This window comes from Triturus cristatus, chromosome 1_2 (genome assembly GCF_964204655.1).
Source record: "Triturus cristatus chromosome 1_2, aTriCri1.1, whole genome shotgun sequence".
Classification (NCBI taxonomy): Eukaryota; Metazoa; Chordata; class Amphibia; order Caudata; family Salamandridae; genus Triturus; species Triturus cristatus.
In genome coordinates, this window is record NC_140580.1 from 1,112,191,475 (window position 1) to 1,112,209,844 (window position 18,370).

General features: G+C 44.8%; 1 protein-coding gene across 1 annotated transcript in view; it reads right to left on the reverse strand.

Annotated features, from left to right (window-relative positions):
- The window catches only part of NR5A1 (nuclear receptor subfamily 5 group A member 1), a 426,966-nt gene that overhangs the window by 108,321 nt on the left and 300,275 nt on the right, over nucleotides 1–18,370 (reverse strand). Inside the window, exon 5 of the mRNA XM_085616228.1 lies at nucleotides 7,001–7,120. Within this exon, the coding sequence (XP_085472354.1) occupies nucleotides 7,001–7,120 (120 nt within the window). The remainder of the gene's footprint in view (nucleotides 1–7,000; nucleotides 7,121–18,370) is intronic.

An 18,370-nucleotide genomic window follows, 5' to 3' on the forward strand; every position in this document is an offset into this window, starting at 1 on the left:
GAAAACGTCTTTGCTCTGGAATTTCGCACTTGTCCCCCTGATGGGTCTTCTATTCAATTCAGGCATTTTCCTACACAAGAGCAGGACAGGACACCAAACCCAGTCATTGTCACATCTGGTAGGCACTTCTTCTCTTGAGGCTAATGACTGACTACAGCACTCGGTTCCTCACCATCTTGCCCTATTTAATGCAGAGCCTAGTCCCAACCATATAGTTAGTTCCCTTGCTACCCTGACCACTTCTGACCCCCCAAACTATACCATGGATGGGGCAGACAAAGAGATAGTCGCCGATACTTCCACACAGTTAGCCTTGCAAGTACCAGCTCATTCACCTTTTAATACTTATACCTCTACACAAAGTCCCGCTACCGGCCCCACACCAAGTCATCAGTTGAAGATTGTGTCGTGGAACGTGGCGGGCTTAAATAGCAAAATCCCGATCCCTCTTTGGAATAAATTTGTGGGTGATTTTGATGTTTGCATTTTTCAAGAGACGTGTAGCTTGGTCCCACTACACAAAGAAGGTTACACCTGCTTCCATTCACCCGCAACTTCCATTGGGAGAGGGCGCCCGTCCGGGGGCTTGATTGTTTGGATAAGTATAGCTTTAGATTGCCGAATTACTCTCCAAACAAGCTCGAGCCCAGATATCCTGTGGCTAAGCATCAGGGGACCTAGGGGCTGACCCCAAATTGAACTTAATGTCTATGCAAGAGGGACAAAAGGTGGAAGGCCATCAGCCACCATCTCAGCATTAGATGAATGTTTAGCCAACTGTTCACCCCATGCACAAGTAGTAGTTGCAGGAAATTTTAATTGCACTTATGAACCCCTGGCCATATAGGATTTAACAGGAATTGAAGACCAAGACAGCAGATGGGCAGTTCCCTAACTTGATCTCCCTTTAATTAAAAAATGGACACAACAGGTCCTCCAACTCAATGCCATCACCACGGAGCATGGACTAAGGGCAACTAATGGCAGGTCACTATCTGATAAGCAAGGTGCCAACACCTTTAATAGAGTCAGCTGCCCATCCCGGATCGATTCTATCCTCCTCGATGTTAAATTGTGGGGGAATTTGATCGACATGCTAGTGGGTTCAACCACAGAGAGTGTTCACAACCCCCTGTGATTAACCCTGAAGCCCTTGTGGGAGGCAATTTACTACCAGCCGAACAACCTACCCCTGACAGTTACTAGAGATATAGTTCCATCAAATAGTAAAATGTTTTTGAAATGGAAGAAGGTTGCTTTGAGCGACGCAAAGACCGCTGGCATTAAACATAAGCTAGTTGAAGGCACGGCTAAGCTTCAAGCTGCAGCCCATAGCGCAACAAGATTAATAGACGTGCCTAGGGCCCATATGCACACTGTTGCCCAAATCACTACATACTTCCAAGTTCCAGACTTGAACAAAACATTTAGTAGTATCACCAAGGATCAATACTCTACTTAAGATTGTAGGGAAAAAAGATAAATCCTGGCCAAAGCTATCAAAGAGAGAAAACCAGCTGCACATAAAATCTGCCACAAATTCCTACAAAATAGCCCAGCGGGATGCAAAGGTAAGATGGGATAAATCACGCTGGGAGCAACTAAAAGATGCCTGTTCAACTAAAGATAATAACTTGTTCTGGAGACTGGTCGCCTGGGGAAAAAAGGCAGGTGCCCACTCACCCCTAAATTACATCACCAGCCAGACTTGGCATGACCACTTCAAAGGGCTCTACTCAGCAGCAGAGGCTAGTATGGAAGGGGAACCAGCCGGGCCAAACGGCCACTTGACAGAAGAGGAGCGCTTTGCCATATTGGAGGTAGAAGCTGCAATAAGTAAAATTGTCCCTTCTAAAGCAGCAGGTCCTGATGGCCTGCCTGGTTATCTATTCTTGGCTGATCCTAGCCACTAGGTTCAATACATTTTATTACTAGCAAATGCTATAGCTGTTGGAGCATCAGTCCCGGTGTCATGGAAGAGTGCCAAAGTAGTGCCCATACACAAAAAGGGAGCTAGGGATGATCCCACCAATTACAGACCAATCAGTTTGATTGATGCTATGCAGAAAGTCTTTGGCCGGATGCTTCTGCACAGGATACAGTCATGGTCTGAGGACGAAGATATCCTTTCCCAGTATCAGGCCGGATTTAGATCTAAGACTGGGACAATGGATCAAGTGTTCAGACTCCTCATCTATTGGAAGGTGGTGGTGTTAGGCAAGGGCAGTCTTTATCTCACATTCATCGACTTGAAGACTGCCTTTGACCTGGTCCCTAGATCAAAGTCGTGGAATGGGCATTCCCCTCTTATTCTAAGTTTATTGATCCGGCTTCACGAGGGGAACTTCGCCCAGGTCAGGTGGGGGGAGCAGAGGCAACTAACAGAAAGCATCCCCGTCAATAGAGGGTCCGACAGGGCTGCGTACTGGCCCCAACCCTGTTCTCCCTCTATGTGAATGGGGTAGTTGACTTTCTCCAGGAGGAGCCTGCTGATTCGCCCACTGTGGGGGGCACCAAGATACCAACTTTGTTATTCGCACATGATACCCTTCTGATATCTAAGACCCCAGCGGGATTACAGCGCCTCATCAATAGATTTCAACTTTTCTGCGACAATCGGGTACTTGACATAAATAGCTCCAAAACCAAATTCATGGCCTTTAATTGCCACAGGTCATACAGGAGCGGCCCTTTGCTAGGTGGGGTTCCCCTCGAAAAGGTGGACACCTTTGATTATCTGAGTGTAAGACTCTCTGATAAAATGTCTTGGAGACCCCACCTAGCAAAGATGTTGATGGGACATAAACGAGTGGCTGGAGCAATAGGGAAACAACATTGTATTTCACACACTAGACCTGTAGCTCCAGCCCTCCAAATATACGACACAAAAGCAGTCAGCTCAGCCCTCTACGGAGCAGAAGTCTGGGGTTTTGACAAACTCAATGAGCTCTGTAGGTCAGAACACAAATTTCTAAGAGACCTGGTTATGGCACCCAAATATGTCCCCCTTGCCCCTTTATTGCTGGACATGGGTAGGCGGTCAATAGGTGATGTAGCTGGGTTATGCCCCGTACTTTTTTGGGCTCGTATCAGGAGGACCCCCGAGCCCTCTTCGTACGCAGAAGCCCTTACTGAGATTATCCGACATCGGCGGAAAAATAGGCTGGATCCTTGACATTAAAAGAACGTTGACAGCCATAGGTCTTCGTGGTTGCTGGTCCAGTCAGGAACCCCCGAGGAGAGAGGAACTCAAACACCTATATTGGGAATGGGTGGATCAACGAGAGTACTGCAAACCCAATGTGGGCAAACTAACAACAGAGTTCCACTCCCACAAACAAGCTAGATATTACGAGCCCTTCCTTGATACAATCAAGGCACCAAGAGATAGAATGCTGTATATGCACTCTAGGTTCGGATCTCTTCCTGTCTGTGAGGTGACAGCAAAGTGGGGTACAAGCGATGGGAAAATTACCCATGTTGCAAGGCCCCGACCAAAAGCATCGCCCATTTAATGTTTGCTTGCCCGGCGTACAAAACATCACGGGCAAAATGGCTGAAACCGCTTTGCCAACAATTGGGCACACGGGACCATTACACAGCACTGCGCATCCTTAGGTCCGACCCCAGGCCGTTCTATGCATGCTGCGTAGCAAAACTCTTGGGACAAGTGTGGCTCACAAGGTGGAAATCTCAAGAAAGTCATAGTTTTAATTAAAACTAGGTCAGTGGGAACCTCACGGTTATAACATTTAAGTTGCTAGAATTATTATGCACAAGCACTTTATCTGTTGAAATTTCGCTGCTAAGTCAAGGAAAACCAATGGACTTTTTAGAATACTAATGCTCCACCACAATGATGAAGTATTGCTTGTTTTTATCCTGGTTTTTAAGGTAAATATGTACGAGATAAGCTAAACTAAATTGCGTACTCACCATTCTTATTCCGCTTTTATTCTTTCAATAATTTGAACATGATTTATGCATTATTGTATCAAGAGCTCAACTGACCCCTTCGTTGTACCAATATCCATGTAAACCATTAATGTTGCATATTTGTATTTTCTCTGTTATAGAATAGCAATGTATATTTTAAATCACAACTTTTATGATATTTCTGTCGAAATAAAGCTTAAATCAATATAATCAACCAAGTAAAAGCTTCTAATTTAGTAGGCTAAGCTGCACACAGGAAAGCTACGCAGCCTATGATAGCTACCAGTAGCTCACAAGCTACTCATTGGGTCATTTAGCATCATAGCTCAGCTCATCAGAACACCACTGAAAGACCTGACACCAGAGACTGACCTGCCTCTCTGCTGCGTATCTTAGAAAAGTCTGGATATTTGTTTTAATTTATCTATATTGTAGAAATCCGATATGTTTATGTGATAGGAAATCTATCAGTCTGCCTCTGCATGAATGGGCAAAGGCCAGTTTAAAGACCATCCCTGGCATCAACAGCGCTATCCAAGAGTGAACTACTATAGTATTTTTCTTGTGCCTTTAATGTCATCAATGCCATGGAAGGACAATTGTAGGCAATGAAAGAGGCAGTCTTTCTGTGAGGTCTGTAGCACTGTAGACACAATAAAAAGACTATCTCTTCCGTACTGATGATAGCCCAGCTATAGCTACAGTGATAGACACATAAACGAGGAACCTTCTTTTGTATTACTCAAGATTTGTTCTCTGCCCAGTTTAAAGATGTCAGGCATGATGTGAGCAGCAGGACCTATGCTGGCAAAGGGGTGGGGGGGGGGGGCTGAGGAGGGGAGTCTCTGCACAGTTCTCCAGGGTCTTTTGACCTACTCATAGCATTTAATTACAAATATTAGTAAATTGTTGGTTAGGCCCGTATACTCAGGGCCACAATTGACCTGCAAATGTTTGTGGACCACCCTGAATTTGAGAATGGCATCTACGAATATTTATCAACAATTTTTAAGAATAATATTTCATGGGACTCTAAGAAGGTACACCAACTCCTGTGCTCCTCATTGAGGTCTTCTCAGAACTTTGTGTCTTGGGAACCTCATCATTCGCCAGCAGCCCCACACCTGCTGAAACAAAGAGGGATACCCCAGCACCACAGGGTGGAGGTACCCACTGCCCAGTCTAATAGCCTCCAACTCTACAGAGGTTTCAAAATCTGTGGTACTATTACTAGCCAACAAGTGAGCAAAAGCATAAGAAACTGCACCCCACTCCTCTTGTGCCCTAAAATTACCGGAAGTAATTTGGAATTAGTAATTTTTTTTTTTTTATTTTTTTTTTAAGAGAGAGAAATTATATGAAACTAAACGAATAAAAGAGCTATTATCATTTGTGCCCTCTAGAGATTGTTGTCAATGTTCAGAGAATGCACAAAGTTGAAGAATAAATAATGTAAGGAAACAAGAGGGAGAGTCAAAGTGACCCCTCAATGTAATGGGAGCTCTTTTCCTCTCATAATTTTGGAATAAGATGATCTGATGTTCTGTTTCCAGCAGACTTGGGGAGCAGCCTTCATGTCAGGACTGTAAAGTTCTTGATCATGTGTTTTATGATGGAAAAACCAGGTCGATAACAGACCATGAACCTTACTTTGATCAAGAAGAATCTGCATGCCGTGATTGGTCGGTCATTCGTAGGTCACACTTTTAAAGTTGTGTGAGCACAACCACCTGCAAGGGTAAAAGACCATAAAGCCCCCTTCAACGAAGCAGAGGCTCTACAACCATCTCTCTGCCGCAATTTTGGGAGATAATATTAAGTTACAACTGCTTGCTCTCCCAGCATGAAAAGTCAGTCCGTCAGTCCTTCTCCATGAGATGATCGACATGTCAACTCAAGAGCTATGCCACAACCACCTATGCAGGTGGACCTCTCTGGGTCAGTTACATGGAGCTTGATAAACGCTTGATCAATGATGCGGAGGGGGGCTAATAACTGTGGTCTGTGGTGAAGTGTCAGTAAATAACCTTCTGTTGGACATATCAAGTGCCCAGGTAACCGTGAGAGAGTGGTTAACACACGCAGAGTCAGACCCCATAGAGTACTAGCCCTTAGCACAGCTTGTCGAAAAATGACCACAGGTAGTGCCAAGCATTCGTGTCTTGGTTCATACATAATGATGTCATTGAGTGATGCCATGGATAATGTCATGGAATGTCAACCACCATGGGTGAATTATTCTGGATCCAGGTGGGTAGAGGTGCATCATTCTATAAATGGTCAGGGTGTTAGTCTGGGCAGTGTGTTTAATCCTCATATGTTTAGGGTAACAGACAGTGGGCCTATGCTGACGTGTTGGGTTGTTGCACTTTTCACACTAACCAATGAGACTGTTACGTGGTTGAGGACACCAGTTCACTATTGGGCCACCATTTAGGATCTTGCACAAAATTTGCAATGGGTCTGGTGTTGAGGTTCAATAAAAGACCCTTACTTGTGGCCGTTTGTCTGTCTGTGTGGGTGACAGTACCTGCTAGTGCCCCTGAACGCCTCACTGTGCACATGTGTAAGTGTGATTGAGCATTCACCATAACTGACTGTTGTACATGGACGAATGTACGCATTGTGTCTATTGGTGGATACAAGTAAAGATCAACTTTGAAAACTCTAGTAACAATTTTTTAGCAAAGATGGTTAAGGTCCTTGTGGCAGGTATACTTGCTTAGGTCTGTGTGGGTTTCTGCATCTTTGTCTGCCGGAGCATACCACCAAGCTAGGCGGCCTCTGCAATTAATCTCTGCCTGTTGTCTAATATGAGTCATACTCTTTGTTTTCATATCCCAATAGTATGTCACTCGCTAGACATGAAACAGTTCGCACAGCATGAAGTCACAAAGTAGGAGCAATGGATCTGCAAACAGTTGTTGTCCTAATGAGGTTCCAGGTTTGGAAGTGTGTGGATGAGAATGGTGATATGTACTTAAGAGACCAAAAGATGTGTTCTGTCCAACTCATGCAAGCACTTCTGCGGTGTGAAGTGCCGCCACAAAGGCATCTCAGTTACCTCTTGGCCGGTGACCAGGAGTATGCTGTTCTCCTTTCCATGTTGAATCTGGCGGTAAATGTGATCGAAAACCAGCAGCTCACTCCAGCAGTTCTGCAGCAGTATCATCTGATCACCCACCTGAAAGAGAGAGCAGAGGGAATAAACTTCAATTAGTGGCCATCAGAGAGAAGAAGATTCAGTTGGCAGGTATCAGAGCAAAGCGGGAAGAGAGTTCCCTTAGCACCCTTCAGATCCCAACGTTCAGTTAGGAACCTTCAGAGCCCAGTGGGAAGAAAGTTCACTTAGCAACCATCAGAGCACAGAGAGAAGAACATTTTGTTAGCAGGTATCAGAGCAAAGAGGGAAGAAAGTTCTCTTAGCCCCCTTCATATCCCAAAGTGCAGGTAGTAACATTCAGAGCACAGGAGGAAGAAACTTCAAATAGTAGCCATCAGAGCACAGAGAGAAGAAAATTCGGTTAGCACCTATCAGAGCAAAGACGGAAGAAAGTTCAGTTAGCAGCCATCAGGACACACAGGAAAGAAAGTTCACTTAGCAGCCATCTACCTCACAACACAGCCAACACAATGCATCCTTATTTGCCTTAAAGAATAATATAAGGCTTTTCGAGGTTTTTTGTGTTGTGATAAACCACAGGTTTCCATCAAGCCTTCCACCACACCGCCACTAGGGCTCATGGAGTCCTCTCCATGCTACTCGAGCAGAGAAAGCTCCTCGAAATGCAAACTGGGATAGAACAATTTTCTGGCTTGGAATTATGATGCAAATATACAATTGACATGAACCAATCAGAGACCAAAATGTATGGAGGGACTCATACGGCAATCTAAAAATTTGCAAAATATTTGTAGAGTGAAAGAAGAGGGTCATAGGGTGCCACGAGACAATTACTCACTTGGGTCATGAGGGCCTGGATGAGAGGATGAGTCCAGCCACTAGAACACCCTTACACAGTCCTTATCTCCACTTCTTTTCAATCCATACCTAAAACCTCTGATTCTCTCACTAAAAAGTAGAAAGGTGACTACTTACAACTATGCTGATGACCTTCAGCTAGTGTTTACCCTTGATTCTGCTGATTCAGTGGCCGAATTTCAAGCCACGATGCGTCATATTCAGCGCTGGATGGATCTTAACCATCTCAAACTCAACCCTGGCAAGACGGAATTGGTCTTGCCCGGGAAGAGTGCGTCCCTATGGGGTCACCATTTTTGGCCTCCTGAACTAGGCACCCCTCCTAACCCCTCATCCGCTGTAAAGAGCTTGGGGGTGACCATTGACTCCGCCTTGTCTCTCAAAGGTCAGGTAGTGGCAGTGGTCTCCTCCTGTTTCTTCCAACTACGTAAAATTCTCAAGATCTCTCACCTACTATCTCCTTCAGCACTCACACAAGTCGTAATCGCCTTGGTTCTTTCACGCCTCGACTTCTCTAATTCTATCTACTTTGGTCTCCCCCTGTTTTTACTTCACCGCCTCCAACTGGTTCAGAATCAAGCTGCAAGATTAATTCTCAAAAAACCCAATACGCATTCCGCAAGATCTTGCCTATTCGATCTTCATTGGCTCCCTATAGCCCAACGCACATTATTCAAGACCGGTTGTGTGATATTTAAAGCATTACACTGCAGGAGCCCTAAATTTATTAACGACATGATTTCCAAACACACACCGCGTCGCAACTTGCGCTCTGCTCACCATCACCTCCTCACACTCCCCCGCTTCAAGCTCCAGCGACAAGGTGGCCGCAGGTTTTCCTACCTCGCCCCGAAACTATGGAATACCATACCCCTATCAATCAGGAGCTGTGACAACCTTTTAGGCTTCAGAAAAGCACTTAAAACCTGGTTGTTCACGCAAGCCTTTGCTTAAGCCCTCTCGCTGTCAACACTATGCAAGCTTAGCGCCATGAAACCCTCCGGTGTCCGTGCGCTCTATAAGTTTTTCATAACATAACATAACACAGCAGTGTGTCAGAGATTTGTGCTTGCACATGCGCAGAGCAGCTGAGTGCCCATTTGCATTCTTCATGCAAAGCAATGGAGATAAAGCAAAGCCGACTGGTTGACTGTGAGTAAAAATAAACTACTCGGAGAACAAGAAGCAAAGCACCTATGGGTGACTGGATTTTTTGTGGCAATATTTGGAAAGATACTCAATGCGTCACTATCAGAAGCACTGAGTAGGGTTAGAAGATCAGCGACAGCAGGGGACCTGAAGTAGTTCCTAAGTTGTTTTACTTTGTTCAGCTGTTGTTCTGGAACTTGGCTACTGGCTGGACGTACACATTATTGTAACGCATAATAACCTTACTAAGACCCCCATTATGAAAGGTGTTAATCTACCTGAAATCATAAATTCGAATAGAATTCCGCCACTCGCAGTTCCAATCAGAGCATTCTTTTGGGTGTTTAAAATAACTAAGTATTTTAAATAAGCACCTGGTAATCCTGTTTCCACACACTGCGGACATTAGACTTCCTGACCCAGACACACTGGGCCCGGTTTCACGGTGAAACCACTGCAGTGAGTGGGGCAGGGTCTGCAGGCAGGAGGAGCCTGTCTGAACCCTGCAGTACCATGGGCGGGGCACACAAGGATGCTCCTGGCAGAGGGGGAGCCCCAGAGCACAGGCTGTGGCTTGTGGCAAACAACCTGCCTTTCCCACTCCACCATACCCCTCCCCCACACAGCAGATATTCCCTCCTGCTCAATGCATCCAGAAAACATGTTGAGGAGTGACAAGAAACGTTTGTATTGAGTGTGCATACAAGAGCATGCCTCTAGTTTTCATCCAAATTCTTCTGGCCAACTAGGTGCCCACTTCCTACTGCTTCATTTTGTCTAAGGCCTGGGGTGAGGAGGAACATTGTGAAAAGAGGTGCCTCGGTTCCTGCACTCTCACCTTCTCATCCTCTGGGTCTTGAGACACCTGAGAGAGGCAGAGACAGTACAATGTGGCTACAGGGAAGAAACTGTCTCTCGAGCGCTTCCCACCAGTCCATAGAGCCCAGGCAGTGGTGGAGGGAATGACAGGCAGCACCATCCTCTCCCCCACTGTCCATGGGGCAGGGAGGCCTGGGGTGGCGGTCGAAATTAGCAGCGGGGACGGTGACCAACAGCTCCTTTGTACACTGGTGTGAGTGACGGCACAACACTTGACAACCGCTACCAGAATCTGCTGCATTCAGTTATGGAAACTTGGGGGTGTCACATATAAAGTCTGCGGTGGGCTCATCGTTCAGATCTATGGTCTCTACATCTCTTTCCCCACGTCATATGATAATAGTGTCAAGGTCCTCCTTTGGTGTAGTAGTGAGAAAAGAGGAAAGGGAGGGAGGGAGGGAGGGAGGGACGGAGGGACGGAGGAAGGAAGGAAGATAGAAAGAAAGAAAGAAAGAAAGAAAGAAAGAAAGAAAGAAAGAAAGATAGAAAGAAAGAAAGAAAGAAAGAAAGAAAGAAAGAAAGAAAGAAAGAAAGAAAAGAAAACAGAAAGTAAGAAAGAAAGAAAGAAAGAAAGAAAGAAAGAAAGAAAGAAAGAAAGAAAGAAAGAAAGAAAGAAAGAAAGAAAGAAAGAAAGACTCTGAAACAACAGAGATTGCATCCGAAGAGACAAGCTGTCTGGGGTGGCAGCCCGGACTGCAGGGTCCTTGTGACATTGTTAGCCTCTGCTTTTCATTTCTTTCTCATTTGCATTAAGAACCTTTATTCCTGATGAACAAAGATGTGTCAATTGACTTCCATGTCTTTCACTTGTATGTGTGGCGCCATCTGTGATCCCTCCTTTCATGGGAAGAACATTGCCTCCTGCTCGGCATCTCTCAAGAGCACGCCCACATTTCAGCTCTCACGCACAGGGAGGCCGTCCGTCAGTGCACCATGTGGAGGAATAACCCCAGTTACCCCCGAGTAAAGGTGAAAATAAACTTGGCGTTGGCAGGTTATTATTTTTCGAAAAGAAACTAAGAGCCTTCTCTTATTTGTCCATCCTCCCTAAACTCACACACGTGGCGAGTGACATTTCTGTGTTTTCATCCTTTAAAATCAAATCGTCGTATTTCTAGAAAAGCTTTTCCCCTTCTCAAACAAGCTACAGGAAGACTGATAAAGCAAACCTTTCTGAAAGTTTGAAAGGAGTGACTGTGGCACGAGGACAATAAAAAGGAAATAGCTTTTCAAAGGAGTTGTGCACCCCGTCATTGAAAGTAGGCAGGTACAGGCTTCTCTCTGGGTTTAAAACCGCTCACAATGGCTCATCAGAGCAGCTAGATCTTAATTACGAGGACATTGTCAAAATTCAATGTTTCCAGGTTCCTAAACCTCATTCATGGTTTTTTTAATAGAATATTATTATATGGTGTATTCCAAAAGCTTTTTCGGTATTTGAAAAAAATATTGATGAGTTAATTAGGTTCGGGTGGAATTTCAATCACACCGGAGTAATTGCAGAAATTTCGGTAATTCCGCATTACTCTTTGACACAGAATTACTGAATAAAATGCAATTTCTCATGGTTCCGCAATTAAGAGTAATTTTAGGGAAAAAATTCCAACTTTGAGAGCACGTTTAACGCCCATCAGAGGCCGGTCACTATTCCTGTCAAAATGCCCTCATATCCATTGTGGGTGCAAGAGTGCATTTGGCGCTAAGAAAATAGTGCTAATGCGTGAAAATCAGTGTTTAATTTATAAAATAAATAGTGCCGGGGCTCTTCTCGGGAGGCAGCGCTAACAGGAGAAATGTGCTGGTACAAGCTGCCTCCTGACTAGAGCCCCGGCACTTATTATTCTGGGGAGGACTCTACCTAATGGCTAAAGCTGCCGATTTCTGAGCTGGGGAATCCAGGTTCGTCTCGGCGAAGCACAACATCCTGTGATTGTGGGGAAAATCATGTGACTTCCAAACAAGTGTGTCTTTAACTGGTGCTATAAGCACCTGTGCTGAGGATTAGGTGCCGATGCTGAGCACCGGAAAGCACCTGCTCAAATTAAGCTCTGGTGAAAATATATCCCCCAAATCACATTTAGCGTGTGTGAGCGGCTGCTTGCGCTTGCTATTCATGTTCTGATGCATTTAGAGGTCGTTCTTAGTGCAAAATGCCCGTTTTGGATGCACGGGGCTTTTTAGGGCTAAGTAGTAGCGCTAAATGCAGAATTATTCTTACGCATGTATTTATGCGTAATCTCGCTGAATTCTTAGGTAATTCCACGTGATTGCACTACACTTAATTACGCGAGTTATGCCCACCCCCCATTATTAATACTAACTACTGTAGAATCCTGGCATTCCATGTTGCATGAAGAAATCTTCTTTTTCGAAATCAGAAAAACGCTAATTGGTAGAAAGTGTTGATTTTTGAATGCTCTGCACAAAACATCGAAATAGCAGTGCCTTGTAACTCATGTTACAATCCTACAAGAAAATATACACCAAAGGTCACTGAAGGTGAGTGTGTGCGTAGTGTTTTTGTAAATCAAAGTCCCACTGGTCCTAGGCTAGAGAGTGGGTGCATGTCTGTAAGAAACTGGGTAGTCAGTTGACGGGGATGTGAGCCCTGGTCAAGCAGCAACCAGATTTCAGTGAAAATAGTGCTAAAAAGCTAAAAGCATCAACTATGGATATCTGGGTTTACTGGGACAAAGGCACAAGTTCAGACCAACAGCAATGTAGCGTAGGATGGCTACAGGAACCCAGTATGGCACACTGAACAAAGTACCTTCAATCCTGGTTTGCTGGGTATTGCGAGAGTCCGCATCGAAGATACATCGCACAGCCATGTTGATCTATCAGTTTGAAGATGTTGAGAGGCTGGGAGACAAGGTCCTGCGTTGTCGTTGAGGGTCCTGTCGACAAGGGTTTGAGATGCGAAGTCGGGCGTCCAGGATGTGTCTTGCAATTGAGCGATGTGTTGGTTCCGAGAAGCTGCAGGCTGTGATGCGTCGCCTGTCGAAGTCGTTGAGGCTGCTGTCGATGAGGGATGCGAGGGCCTGTGCCGTGGGTGCGTCACGCAGCAGCAGTTCCGAGGAGGCAGTGGGCTGCTCGGTGTTGTACAGTGCAGCAGAGAGGAAGCACTAGTTCTGCAGGATCCACAGAGACTGGCAGAACACCTTAGGCCCACTCCCAAGGGTCAAGGACTGAGTTGGCATAAATTGTCAGGCTAGACTCACAGATGGCAGAGTCTAGGTGCTGGGGTCAAGGCTATTGGAGCCTTCTGTCAGTAAGGCTCAAGTCAGGAGGCCAACCAAATAGCCTTTGGCGTCCTCTTGAGTCCCTGGTTCAACCGATGCAGGTCCAGTCCTTCTCACCCTGGCAAGAGTGCAGCAGGTCAGCACAGCAGGGCAGCAGGGCAGCAGTTTTTCACAGCAGTAGTCCAGAAGAGTCGAGAAGTGTACTGTAGAGTTGGGTCTAAGGGCGACCTACTTATACCTGGTGCCCACTTTGAAGTGGAGAATGCTTCTAGAGGGTTCCAGCCCCCGCGAGGTGTAAGGTATCTCTTTCCTCCTTGTCCTGGCCCCAGCTTGTCTGGAGTCACAAATGACCAGCTCTACTTCTTAAGTCAGAGTGTCCCGTCCTGCTAACACCTATCTTCCCTGAGTCTCTCAGTCTGGGAGCAATACAGAAAGATAAACTTCCAACAACACCTAGTCATGTGTCCCTGGAGGCTGCAGGCACCAAATGGAACGTGTAAAATTTCTAAAATTGGCATTTTCAGAATTGTGATTAAAAATCAGACTTTACCATTAAAGAGGACTTTTAATTAAAATTCTTTAGAGAACAAACTTGACCTGCCTACATGGTTCAAATTGTAAGTTACAGCCTATTAAACGAAATATGGTAACTCCAATGTTATCCTATGGGAGAGGTAGGCCTTGCAGTAGTGAAATACTTGTCCAAACATTTAAATACACTGCACCCTGCCTCTGGGCTGTCCAGGGCATACCCAAAGGGTTACTTCTACGCATTAAAAAAGAAGACTTGGGCCTGACAAATGGTTTATTTTTCCAGGTTGAAATGGCAATTTATACCTGCCTACACAGGCTGCACTGGCAGGCATGTTTAAAGGGCTACTTAAGTGGGAGTCAGAATCAGTGCTGCAGTCCCACTAGTAGCATTTAATTTACAGGTCCTTGGCACCTGTAGTACCACTTTACTAGGGACTCACAAGTAACTTAAAAAGGCCAATTAAGTGTAAGCTAATTCTACCATGCTTAAAGCAGAGAGCCCAAACACTTTAGCACGGACTAGCAGTGGAAAGCGGCGCAGATTCCTAAAAGTCAACAAAATCAGGCTCAGAAAACAGGAGGGTGAAGGCAAAATGTTTGGGGATAACCATGCAGAAAGAGCCAAGTCCAACAATGTCACTTATGTCATATATTGTGAAGAGATGTGTGTTTAGTTCCATTCTAAAAAGGGACAAGACATTTCCGCAGTGCTTGACAATTTTTGTACATTTTGTGTATACTCAACTCAACAGAAAAGAAATTATACTCTTCTGATTTCGTACAATGAAATAGTTTTACAAAATTGTACACAATATGTATGATTGTTTTTAATTGAACTTAGAAAAATAAAATAACTTTTATATTTGTACAAAAAAGTCAATGATTTTGACTTTTAAAATAGATTCCCCACACATATTGTAGTATCCTTCTGATGAAACTCTGCATTTAATGTGAAATAATGAGCAGTCATGGGGCTACCCAAACAGGTGGGCTTGAGTCTGTGCAGGGTTATTGGTCACACCTAGTAGAGTACTGTTAGTTTCTCTTCCAGATGCCATGTTGAGGATAGCAGGCGTGCACACAGAGATGCAGTTTGGAAGCAGAAGCCTTCCTCACATTTTACCTGGCCTACTAAAGCTTCAGTACCTTCCTATTGAAGTGACATGCTTTTATAAGCCGGCAGTCTAGTACCGACTCCCTCATATGTCTCCCCTGAGTTACGGTTGCAGCCAATACAGGAGCCACCAAATTTACAACCACCTGTTGAGAATACACAGGCATATAGGTAGCCTCCTCGTGGATGAGGTGGCTCCCCTTAGGAGGATAAGAAATTACCAGGGGGACTAAAAGAATGGTTCATGCTCCCCCCGGAAGAGTCCTTGGTACGCAGATGTGTTAATTAGTGACTGATTCACAGACAATTCTGAGTAGTGTACATCAGGTCTAACATGTCCTTTATTTCATAAAAGTGCAGAATGGGCAAACAGAAATGGGTGGGGGGGATTTAGAAAGGAAAATCCTATGGAGCTGTGGTAGCAGGATGACTGCAGCAGCGACTCCTTCCAGGATACCACGCCATTTTGGATGCCACAAACAGAGGCAAAGTCAGACCTTTTGTAGTGGGAGAACCTGGAGAGACAGAGAGCCAATTCCAAAAGAAGGGTTGACCACTGGGTGAGGTCTTGGTCTGTAGACCTTTTGGACAGAGTTCAGATAGTTAGAGGCAGGGCAGGGCTTCTAATGCAGATATATGGGTGTCCCGTTGGCAGTCACGGGGAGCACCAGCAGTGAAAGAGAACTTCTATCCTGACAAACTTCCTCTTTCCAAAGAAAGTGACAATTATCGATGACAGGAAATGAGAGTCAAGAAGGAAGGTAACCAGCTGGGAAATAACTTCTATCCTGACCTCACCCTTCTTTCCACATGACTGGGACCCATAGTAGATTCAATTCTGGAGCTGTCCATGACAGAAGGACCTGCTTTGTGAGTTAAAGACTGTCACCCTGAATAGGAAAGTTCAGACTGTGTTGAAAGGAATACGGTTGCATGCGTTGACAAGGGATCCTGAATTGTAAAGGAATATGGACCATATCATAACTGTATTATGTGAAAACAGAAAATAAACACCTTCCTTAATCTATGAGAATCTGGGTTTTGTTAAAAGGGACATCATTATCACTCACAATGTTATTCATTCAGCCACTTCTCACCGCCTGGCTGACAGGTTGAGACTGTGTGGAGGTACAACAGTCTCCATGTAGCAGATAAACATCATTTCCAGAACTTCTAGCTCTCAAAATAGAGTATACAAGGGTTCAATCTTGTTGAGACCCTACAATAAGAATTTGGAACTCACTCTCACCTACATTACACCCTACCTTGTCCAAGTCTACATTCAAGAAAGATATCAGGCACCAGCAAACTGTTTCCCATCCGTCACCAACACCCCGGATGCTCTCTCCACTCTACCCCATTCTCCCTTCAGTCATCTATGCCAGTGGATAACCACTTCTATCTCTTCTTCACCAATGGATGCCCTCTATTCTGGCAAGGTTGTCCTTGTATTGACGGGCACTTGAATGCCTTGTGCCATATTTGTGCTATTTAAATCACATGAATAAAACAAATTATGAATTAGGAGTAACAAGATTTACCAACGTGATTACTCTTTAATGACATGATTTCCCTACATAGAAGATAACTTGTCTTGGTTTTAATTGAACTTGCAAACTCTGGCCTGCTCATAACAGAGGATATGAAAGACAATCTTTCAGGTGTTGACCTTGTTCATTCTTAATAATCAAGTCCAGAGGCAGCCACATTATCTGCATACGTCTGATAATATCACCACATTTTTAATAAATAAATTAAAGAGTAATAGAGCAAGTGAGAAATCTTGGGGAGAGTAGGAGCAGGGAGAAGTTTTTGTGGATGATTTGGTGACATTCATAATGAAGATGATAATGAAAAAGATTGTAGAGCACGCCGATGCTCCTAAGAGTGTCCCGGCGCTAGTCCATCAGCAGATAGGTTATTGCAGGGTGAAAAGTCATGTTTTTAACTTCTTTTTAATAGTATGCCCAGCATTCTCTGGCAGCAGGTTCAGACTCTGGGGACCTTAGCTAAGGCCCAATTAGAAGACCGGATATTCCTAGCAGGGCAGTAGAAATGGATTCTGCTGGACAAGTAACTTGGGCCAATCTGATGTAGAGCATGAATCGTCAACACCAGGGTCTTGAAAATAATTCTCTTCCTTACAGGGAGCCAGTGCAAAGTATGAAGATGCTTAAAGATCCTGGTTCTCTGAGTAAGATTCAATAAAAGTCGTGCCACAGCATTCTGAACCACATGAAGCCTATAGATGACATAGTCCTGCAGTCCAAGATACAAAGCTTTGGCGTAGTCCAAACAGAAAGTAATAAGGGCCTGGATAACAGTTTTCCTGGCTGGGAAGGTCAGAAAGAACAGGAACTTTTTTAGTGCTTGAAGAGGCGAAAAACACATTCCAAGCACCAAACTAATGCATGGTTGGAAAGAGAACCAATTATCACACTTAACTCCTAGGTTCTTGACCGCTTCTGTTTCCAGCCATCTTTCTAGCAAATTGGTAGGAGTCGGGGTGCCAAAAATGAGCATTTGCATCTTCTCGGTGTTACACATCAGCTGTTTATGATGCATCCAGGCCAACACAGCAGTCAGGCAAGGCCTGATTGAATCAGGGGAAGATCCTCACCTTCCTCAAAGGAAAAGAGAATCTGCATATGATATAATCTTTGCTCCAAATGACTCAAACAAAGTGGGGCTCAGGGCAGAGCCCTCAGGGACCCCAATTGGTATTGCCTTATTACCAGATGCAAAAGGAGGAACCCAAACCTCCTGTTCTTTATTGCCCAGAAAGGAGACCATACCCTTAGGTGCCAGCCTCTTTAGTCCAATGACCTGGAGGCGACCCGAAAGAGAAAGATGAGGTACCCTGTCAAATGCTGCTGATAGATCTAACAAAATCAGCAAAGCCTTGGGACCTGCATCCAAAGAAAATTTGATTTGCTCGGCAGTCTCAAGTAGGGCCGTTTCAGTACTCCAGTTCTGCCTGAAGCCAGACTAGCTGGAGTGCAAGAGGTCATTAGACTCTAAGTAGCACAGGAGTTGCTTTTCATGAGTTCTTTAGGATCTTTGACAATGCTGAGGAATGGGCCTATATTTGCTCGGAATGTTAGGGTCGGCAAATGGATTCTTCAAAAGTGAGAGCATTTTTGCCTGTGTCCAACCTCTGTATAGTGATGTAATGTCAACTTGGACTAGAGCGGTATAACTCAATTCAAGCACATCTTTAATTAGTGATTGTGACAATCTTTTGAAAGGAAGAAATTTGCGAAAGGTGACATGTACAATATTATTGTGTTTGACTCCTACCAATATATTTGATATGGTGGATAATCTCTACTCCAAAATGGTGGCTGTTTAGATGCAAAAGTTGGATCAATGTCTGCGGTCCTTTTTTAGGTCTCGCCTGAGCCAGCGCTTTAGCGCTGCTCTTGCGAGAGTTTTAGTAAGCGGGTTTTGGAAGTGCAAACTAGTGGCTTTTTTCAGGCCTCCAGCTACAGTGCATATGCGCTGGGCGCGCGCACCATTTGTCAGCCAGCGTGA